Source organism: Vespa crabro, chromosome 10 (genome assembly GCF_910589235.1).
Source record: "Vespa crabro chromosome 10, iyVesCrab1.2, whole genome shotgun sequence".
NCBI classification, from domain to species: domain Eukaryota; kingdom Metazoa; phylum Arthropoda; class Insecta; order Hymenoptera; family Vespidae; genus Vespa; species Vespa crabro.
This window is the reverse complement of record NC_060964.1, coordinates 2,649,245-2,658,989: the sequence shown is the minus strand read 5'-3', so window position 1 is coordinate 2,658,989 and position 9,745 is coordinate 2,649,245. Positions and strand designations below refer to the sequence as shown.

The window sequence follows — 9,745 nt, the reverse complement described above, 5'->3', positions numbered from 1 at the left end:
AAAAAAAAAGAGAAAAGAAAATAAAAGAATAAGAAAACAAAGAATTAGAAAAGAAGATAGCAAGGAGAGAAGAAATGTAGAAATTATCTCACGATACCAAGAAGAATTCATCGTAATCATTGCTCCTCTAACTCGTTTCTAGAACGAATCTAGAGAGAATAAAATCTTTCTAAGAAGTCCTTTCCTTTATATATATATATATATATATATATATATATATATATATATATATATATATATATTCTTTTTTTAGTTCTTTTCTCTTACGATAAACCATTTCTATCAGGAAACGAAGAGATCGTTCCAAGTGGGACTCGAATTTCTTCCTCTTCCTCTCTCTCTCTCTCTCTCTCTCTCTCTCTCTCTCTCTCTCTCTCTCTCTCTATCTATCTATCTATCTATCTCTTTTTTTCTTTCTCTTTTCTCGATCGGTGGTCATCTCCTAGAACGATTCGTGCTTCTCACGAATCGTGTATTGTAAATCGTCGCCGATCGAACCCTTCCTTCGATGCCCTTACGAGAGACAGTGCACGACCGTAAAACGTTCTGCGACCCTCGTATATTAGTTGTACGAGACGCTGGAATGTGCCTTCGAGTTCTCTCTCTCTCTCTCTCTCTCTCTCTCTCTCTCTCTCTCTCTCTCTCTCTCTCTCTTTCGTTCTTCGTATACCCTTTTCCTTCCCTCTCGTATTGCCAAGGATACATCTTCGAAGTATCCAGATACGGATACAGAATACTGGACAAAACGTGTATGTTCAACTTCGAACCCTGAATACTAATTTCCAACCGATAGATACGTTCCGTACTCGGAAAATATTACGAACGTCCATATGTAATATTATCTGGATATCTTGTTTTTCTTTTTTCTCCAAAACTATCGTATTTTTTTTGTTTTTTTTTTTTTTTTATAACTTTCTGTTGCGAGATTAACAAAGGATTAGATTTATATTATTTGTCCAATATATTTTATCGAATTAAAAATCTTTTCTTTTTTTTTTCTTTTTTATTATTCAAAGGTATATTTTATCTTTTATGAAAAAGTAGATCGAAGCTATTTACCGTTTTTTTTTTTTATGACATTATTTTATTTCAAATTGGATCATTTTAAAGTGTACTTCTTTAAATTTTTTTTACTGAAGAAAGAAATGACATAACATGCAGTAATTAATTAATTGATTCATTTTTTCTTAGATTTTTTTTTTTTTTTTTTTTTTTAAGAAATAAAAATAGTCGAAAAATTCTACGTATGTACGTATCTCGTTTCATTATTTGACATTTTGTCGAATTCGTAATTTTTTTGTCATTCAAGATATATTTTATTTTTTAATAGCACAAAAGGAGAAAGAGAGAAAGAGAGAGAGAAAGAAAGAGAGGGAAATCAAATAATAATTTTTGTCTCGTTTTACAAAGCGAAAATATTTAAAAAAAAGAAATAAAGAAAAATATTGATAATCGAAGATGTACCAATCGAGAGACTTTAAGATGATGATATTTCATTAATTCAATGTTTCTATTCTGTTTCTACTTCGGTTTTTTTTTTTTTTACGAAAAATGAAAATATTTGAAAAAGATCTTATCAAGAGAGATTGATTGTAACGCGTTTGCAGTTGATCTCTCTGAAATCTTCTTCTCAGAATCTCAGGATCATCGATGAATTTTGCAAAAGTAGAAACGTCTCATTAGAGGAACGACATTTTGTTTTTTGTTTTTTTTTTCTTCTTCTTTCTTCCCCGAACGAACCGATCTTTCCTGTTTCAGTAAGCAGGCTGTATTCGACGGGAAGAAGGCCATTAGAGGAGGCATACCATTTGTCTTCCGTAAGTATAAAATACGAAAACAAAATAGATCGTTTCGGTTACTGCAAATGCAACTTGGAAATGGTTTAAATGTTGAAAAACGACAATGCAATATGAGAGATATAAAAAAAAAATAAAAAAATAAAAAAAAAGAAAGATTAAGGAATCAAAAAGAGAAAATAGTTATACGATTAAATATTGATTTTTACTATCATGTTTCACGAGGAAAATAATCACATCTCAATTCATTTCGTTTATATTTTTACGCTGGTAAATCAAAGTTCTTTCGTTATTAATTCCATCGTTAGAGTCATTTTATTCTCGTCGACACACATACATATATATATATATATATATATATATCAATGTCTGTGTGTCTGTGTGAATCTTCTTAAAAAATCAGTAGAAAGATCTGAAATAAAATTAAAAGAATAAGACTCCATGTTTTCTTTTCTTTTCTTTTCTTTTCTTTTCTTTTCTTTTCTTTTCTTTTTTCACGCGATTTCATTTTGATAATCATTTTTTCATCCTTGATCGAAATGATAATATTACTTTATATCTATTATTAATTCGATCATTTAATTGATTGAATGTTCTTTTTCAAAATACATAATTTATTATATTATTCAAAAAAGAAAAAATTCCCAGTATGTATACAGATACACAGGTGTCTAAATCTAATCTTTGAAAGAAAAAAAAAGTAGATAAAAAATAATCAATAACATCAATTTTCGTGAGGGAGGAAAAAACAAACAAACAAAAAAACACAAAGTCAAAGGAATTAAAAGAATAAAAATTTCCAGCACAATTTGGACCGTGGACGTTCGGTCCACCTCATGGATTTGCCAGGATCGTTCGTTGGAATGTTGAAAAATCGCCAGAACGATTGCCTAGCGGAGATGTCGAAGCAATATTCTCGATAATGGATAGCGAATTTACACGGTCAATGTGGAACTACTCGTTCAGATTAACGTACAGGTTAATCCTACGAGAGAAAGAACTTCACTTCCACATTGGCGTATATAATCCCAGCAAGGATCATACCTTTAGCTTTAATATTTTGCTACACACCTATTTCAAAGTTCCAGACGTTAGGAGATGCCAGATTACAGGATTGCATGGATGCACATTTATTGACAAGGTAATCGATCATTTTTTCTTTATTCTTTTTTTCTATTTTCTTTCGATCACTTTTGATCTTTCGTATCTTTTCTAAATTCTTTTTTTCTTGTTTAAAAGACCATAATTAAAAAATGTATTATCAATGATCGCGAATCCATTCACTAATAATTTTATCGACAATAATCAAAATTGTATTAAATAACAATGTTCATTAAAAGTTTTTTTATTTATTCATTGATCCGTCATTTGATAATCGAAAAATTGTATTACATATATATCGATATTAACTAAAAACTATTTCACACTATATTCATTCGTTATCAAAAAAATAATCCTTATCGTTTTAAGAATATATTATAGCTCTATTTCTCTACGATCTGTTTCTAACAAATTTTTCTAAATTATAACGCGCTATAGAAAAATACGCTACATAATTTTTATATTATAATCGTTATTAATAAAACGATTAAATGGAAAGAGAGAAAAAAAAGAGCAATTGACTGCATTTAACGCTAGTTAAAATGATAAGGGATTAAATAAACAAAAAAAAATAATATAACGAATTAAATAAAATAAAAGATACGTATCTTCGTAATTCGAATTTCAAACGAAATAATCATAATCTGTATATAAATCAAAAAAAAAAAAAAAAAAAATAAAAAGAAAAAAAGAAAAAGAAAAAAAGAAAAAGAAAGAAAGAAGAAAAAGAAATATTGAATCAACTTCCAATCGATTTAATATCAAGTCGATAATTGAATGATAAAATTGAAATTATATTTAGACAAGGGATAACCAGATCTTTCAAGAAGGTCGTGACGTGGTAACAGTATGCGAATGGACCGATAGAATCTATCAGAATACGCAGGGTGAGCACATCATCACGAACGTAGTTTCCGGAAGGAAGATGCGCGTACAAAAGTACAATTTCCCGGATACAGTGGTTTCGAATCCTTGGCAAGAGAAGGCTCGTGACATACCAGATTTTGGAGACGACGAATTTCCTAATATGATATGCGTCGAAAGTGGACACGTCAGTAGTCCGGTGATACTTTTACCGGGCATGACTTTTGAAGCCAGCCAGATATTGCAGGTATTATTTCCTATGCAATTAATAAAGAAAGAAGAAGAAGAAGAAAAAAAATATAAAGATTATACGATATTCGAAGAATTCATGTGAAATATTATCATCGATTAGACAATTGATCATTCAGTATTCATTTTATTTTGTACTTTTCTTATCTTCATTTTGATTCGTTAATAATAATAAATGTTTATTTGCAAATTTATATAGAATATACACGTAGCTTTTTTTTTTATTATTATTTTTTTTATTATCATTATTATCATTATTATTACTATTATTATTATTATTATTATTATTGATTTTATTCATATTAACTAAAGTTAACTGTCGATGTGAATTGTTAATTGTCGAATTTGTTAACAAATTGCCAATTAATTAAGATTTCCTCATTAACACATATACATGTACAAGTTTGTGTGTCTTCTTCATATCTTCACATATAAATATTCATATTTAACATATTTTTATTATATCTTCATAAATGTAAAACAGAAATACGCAGTGTATATGTTAATTATTAATATTGTCAAATTGATGTGACATTTTAATAATTAACACTTTCAAAATATTTAGAATCGTGACATTTTAAAAACAGTTCACATTTTTTTTAAACACTTATAGTTCTAAATACTTAAAGAGAGAGTGTTTTAAAAAATGTATTATTTTCAAAATGTCAATGAAATTTGAAAATATCATTATTGTATCCATGAAAAGTCGTTAAACAAATCTATTGTCGACGAAAAATCGACTGTCAGATTAATCCTTTCAATATCGTCAAGACTTAACTAGTCTCGATATTTCTTCAAGCTCGTTAAACTTCCCCTCGTTAAGCTACTCATAGCTACGTATGGATGTCTTATTAGTCGTTGCTCTTTTCAAAGGCTAGCCAATAATTAATTGCCTATCTTTGGATCATGGTTGTTTTCTATTTTGACGATGCGATAATGATCAAAATTGAACGTTGATCAAAGGCGCCAAAAACATGTCGCGTTCCTATCACAAATTTTTCATATTTAAGTTTGTCCTTGTCTTCGTCTTCGTCTTCGTTTTTGTCTTCATCTTCGTCTTTGTCTTCATCTTCGTCTTCGTCTTTGTCTTCATCTTCGTCTTTGTTTTCATCTTCGTCTTCGTTTCTGTCTCTGTCTTTATTTTTCTCTTTGGTTTGATCCATTTTCTCCAGACACTTTTAAATAACTCCTTAATTGAAAATTGAACCATCGTCTACTTCGAATCATGTACATTCTTAATCAGACAAAAAATCGTTTAACAATTCCATTTTAATTTGGTCACTGATCGAAGGATTATCAATCAAAACATAGATGATCAGCCATTAATAAAATTATATAGGAAAAAAAATACGTAAGTACAAAAAGAAATCATTCATGGATTACAATTAACATTATTGAACAAAGAAATGATACAAGAAATATATGAAATTAGTTATACAAAATTATTGATATTGATTATGAAATCATCTCATTGATTGTACCAATAAAAATATTCTAATAGAAAAAAAAGGAAATGAAAAGAAATAACGGGTCATACATAATTTTAAAATAATTCGAAATTCTCTCAAAACGTTTGAAATCGGTCAAAATATCGCGCCATTTTCATTCGATTGATAATTCTTATCAATAATATAAGAGGGCGTTATTCTACGAATCGATTCGAACCGCGTTCGATTTCATTTAATTTTTCCTTTCTTCCTTTTCTCGAATGTACGAAAACGGGAATATATTTCTGAAAGAGCGTGTAATAAAACACGTTTACACGTATCAGATCCAATCAATAAAACCGTAAAACTCTGTTTAAAATATAAGAGGATGATTTCGTATTCTCTGATCCGCCATTATGTGGGCCATTGGCGATTTCCGCCATTTTTGACGTATCTATCCGCCGCCATTTTCTTTCAAAAGGATGCGATACGACAGACAAATCACACTTTGCGTTCTACCAAGCCGTTTGGATATTTTTCTTTAAGCTTTTTACCTCTTCCTACGACTAAGCGCGCTGGCAATGACAAATATTCTCAGATAACGTAGCCAGTCGTAAAAAGCTTGTATTTGTCTTCGAGACTGCTCCTTTCTTCTTATTTTTCTTCTTATTCTTCTCAGACGACATTCTGAGTCGTCTTCTTTCATCAAGATACAAAATTTTTAATCGAAAGTGTTAAAAGAATTATGATGCTTCTAATAGATTTAATGGATTTATTATTTTAACACATTCTTATGCGGTCACGAATAATATATATATATATATAATCAAAAATAATAAATTTTTATTATAATGAAATTACAAAAAATTTCACAAAGTTAGTACACAATATGCGTTTAAAAATAGTGACAACTTTTAGTTATGGTAATTTGATAGTTGTCTTTAAAATCAATGAAGATGATTCGACTGGTCATTAATATTTGCGATAATAATTTACATATATATGATATTCAAAATACAAAAAAAAATATAAATTTTATTTCATCCACTATTTTATTTGTTAACAAAAACAATAATTATTAATAACTATCATGTAGTTATTTGTGTTATTGAAAAGTTTTTATTTGACGCCATTCAACTTATAATAATTCATTTATAAATTTTGCAGCAATGGACGTGTAAATTAATATTTATATAAATTTAATATATATATATATATATATATATATATATATATATATATATAATCGTAAACTAGTTTTATACTAATCATTTTTTTCTCAATGTTTAACTAATAAGAACATGGCTTTAAAAGTTCCGAACAATCTCGCACAGAATGATTGAAAGTTTCTGAGAAGGATGAAATTCAAAACGCATCTTCTCAGTTTGCATTTGCGAACGTGTATAAATTACCTTCGCCTCTAACACGAGGCTTCTTTATTTTCTTGATGAAAAATTAAGAAAAATGATAAAAATCGATTTTACTATCAAATAACAATTTTCGATAAATCTAATAACAATTACCATTTACTATTACTGATATAGGAAAAATAAAAAAGAAACGTATAATCGTTTTTATTATAAAATAAATAATTGCAGATATAATATAATAGATAAAGGAAAAAAAAGTAATAATCGAAAATTTGACATGCATTTGACAGAATATGATGTAAATAGTATAATATTAATAATTTTAGATAGAATATTATTGAAAAATTCTTTAGGTTGAACTTCCTATTTTTCTAAATAAAAATTAAAAACTTAAATGATTATATGTGATTTATATATATATATATATATATATATATATATATATATATATATATATATATATATATATATATTAAGTATATGTATATATATATATATATATATATATATATTAAGTATATATATATATATATATATATATATATATGTGTGTACATATATACCGTATATTCAATATATATATATTGAACAAAACCTAGGGAATTAAATAATAATTTGTATGTGTGCATATATATATATATATAAAATATATGTCCTCACTTTTATATGTCCTAACTTAATGTCCTGAAACATCTAAATTACTTTTGCTGCTATTAAAAGTAAGAAAAAATAACTAAGAGGAGTTTACATAGTTTCAGAACGAACATCTGGCAATGATAAAAAATATTTCTCTTTCCCAAGGTCATTTGGAATACCATTTCAAGGTCATCGTCATTTCTTTTCCCATATTAACATCTGTTTTTTATAATGCGACGTTTTTATAAGTCGACATCAAAATGAGTTCAACTATCTATAACATCGTAAGATCGAAATAATCTAAAATAAAGAAAATGGAACAATATAAAAATAATAAAACAAAAATAATTAATCAATTTATTTCATTAGACGTTCAGATCAATACATTTATGCAAACTATAAATAAACGATTAAATGTCATATCTTACTACCATAATGTTATCATGCTTTCAGTAACAGTGAAAATAATATAAATGTTAAACTTAAATAAGACATCATGTATAACAATTATTATTTGCTATTATATTGAAAAAATAGAAATGAAAAAAAAAATAAATAATTACATAACATAAAATATAGAAAAGGAGAAAGAAAAATAATCAAAAAAAGAAAAGAAAAAGTTTGACAAATACATGTGCGTATATAAAAGGTCATATTTAATATAATATATTAATAATATATTAAATATAAAAAGTATAATATAATACATTAATAATATTTAATGAATGATTATTAAGATATACTTTTTAAGTCATAAATGATAAAAAGAAGAAAAGAAAAATAATTAAAAATTTGATATATGTTTAATAGGTGATGTGAGTAGAGGGTGGACCAAGTTCTCACGCAAGCAGTGCCACCAGCAGTAGCGGTGCATTGCTTCCGTCCGTCGTCTCCTCGGCTTCGAGTACGACCGTTTGGTCGAGCACCAATCCAGGTTGGCGTTACATGCCACCACCACCACCGCCTCCACCTCCACCACCACCACCGCCGCTACCACCACCGCCGTCACAATCAGCAATCTCTTCCGCGCATTCAACTCAGCATCATCTCTCGCAACAGCAGCAACAACAGCAGCAACAGCAACAGCAACAACAACAACACGCACATCACCATCATCATCATCATCATCATCACCATCCTCCTCCTCCTCCTCCTCCTCATCACCATCAACAACATCAACATCAACATCATCAACAACATCCCTCGCAACTACATGCTCACTGCATCGCCCAAACTTGCACCATTTGCTCTCTCAATCTTTAAATCATTCAAATATGAAATTTTTTACATTATACAATCGCACAATTCATTTAGATTTACTTTTGCAAGCAATACGCGAAACTCATCGATGGATTTCTCAAACTTATAATAAATTTCTCCTATGCTAGGACGTACGTATATATATATATATATATATATATATATATATGTGTGTGTGTGTGTGTGTATTAGGTTGATTCATAAATATAAGTAACAATTTATTGTAATAAACTTTTTACTTATTTAGGAATCAACCCAATAAATATGATATTTTCTAATCAGAATTCTTATATAGTTATAATGAATTGATATATAAATAAGTTTCGATTCGCTTCTTTATGAATGAACACAATTTCAAACTCGATTTTAAGTTTACTTTTAGCTTCTATCCTTTTTTTTGTTTTTTTTTGTTTTTGTTTTTTGGATTTATTAAATAACCCTTCGGCTCAGTTAATGTTGCGAGGGAACATAGTATTGTTCTTATCATTTAAATATTATTGTTCCACTAATGATAGTAATTGTAACGTTCTTAAAAAAAGAAAAAGAAAAAACAAAATCGAACAATTTCTTTAAGACCTATTGTATCGCGTGCGTTCCTATTTTAATGTACATTCCAATTGTCAACAAGTAATTTACGTGTTTCATAGTTTACAATTTCCATTCCATTAAGCACATTCCATTTTATTAATCGTTTTCGTTGAAAAAAAAAAACTTCCCAATAGTTTTAGCTGCTCATTCGAGATTTCAAGATCTTCATATTTATATTCCTAAATCTATGAAAAAGTAATCTAACTGTGTGTGTTGGCGTATTTTCAAAGCGAGAAGATGCATGGAACGAATTCGAAAAGAGAATAAATAAATAAATAAAGAAATAAATAAATCTTGCTCGCTATTGTCTTGTTAACAATTTCGTTATCACACGTATACACGACGAATGGCTTTGTAAAAGCTTGCGCGAATATGTTTCTAATATTAATATTCAATTGATTTATTCCTCCATGAAGGCTTTTCTATAATTATTATTATAATAATGTGACCGCAA

General features: G+C 28.2%; 1 protein-coding gene across 2 annotated transcripts in view; it reads left to right on the top strand.

Annotated features, from left to right (window-relative positions):
• The window catches only part of LOC124427438 (glucose-6-phosphate 1-epimerase), a 38,303-nt gene extending 28,713 nt beyond the window's left edge, over positions 1-9,590 (top strand). Inside the window, exons 3-6 of one of the 2 annotated variants that reach the window (XM_046970358.1) lie at positions 1,759-1,817; positions 2,600-2,937; positions 3,700-4,008; positions 8,254-9,590. In XM_046970358.1, the coding sequence (XP_046826314.1) occupies positions 1,759-1,817; positions 2,600-2,937; positions 3,700-4,008; positions 8,254-8,262 (715 nt within the window). In that variant the 3' untranslated portion in view covers positions 8,263-9,590. Of the gene's footprint in view, positions 1-1,758; positions 1,818-2,599; positions 2,938-3,699; positions 4,205-8,253 lie in introns of those variants that run through there. The other variant, XM_046970357.1, reaches the window with a different exon arrangement.
• The last annotated feature ends 155 nt before the right edge of the window (positions 9,591-9,745 follow it).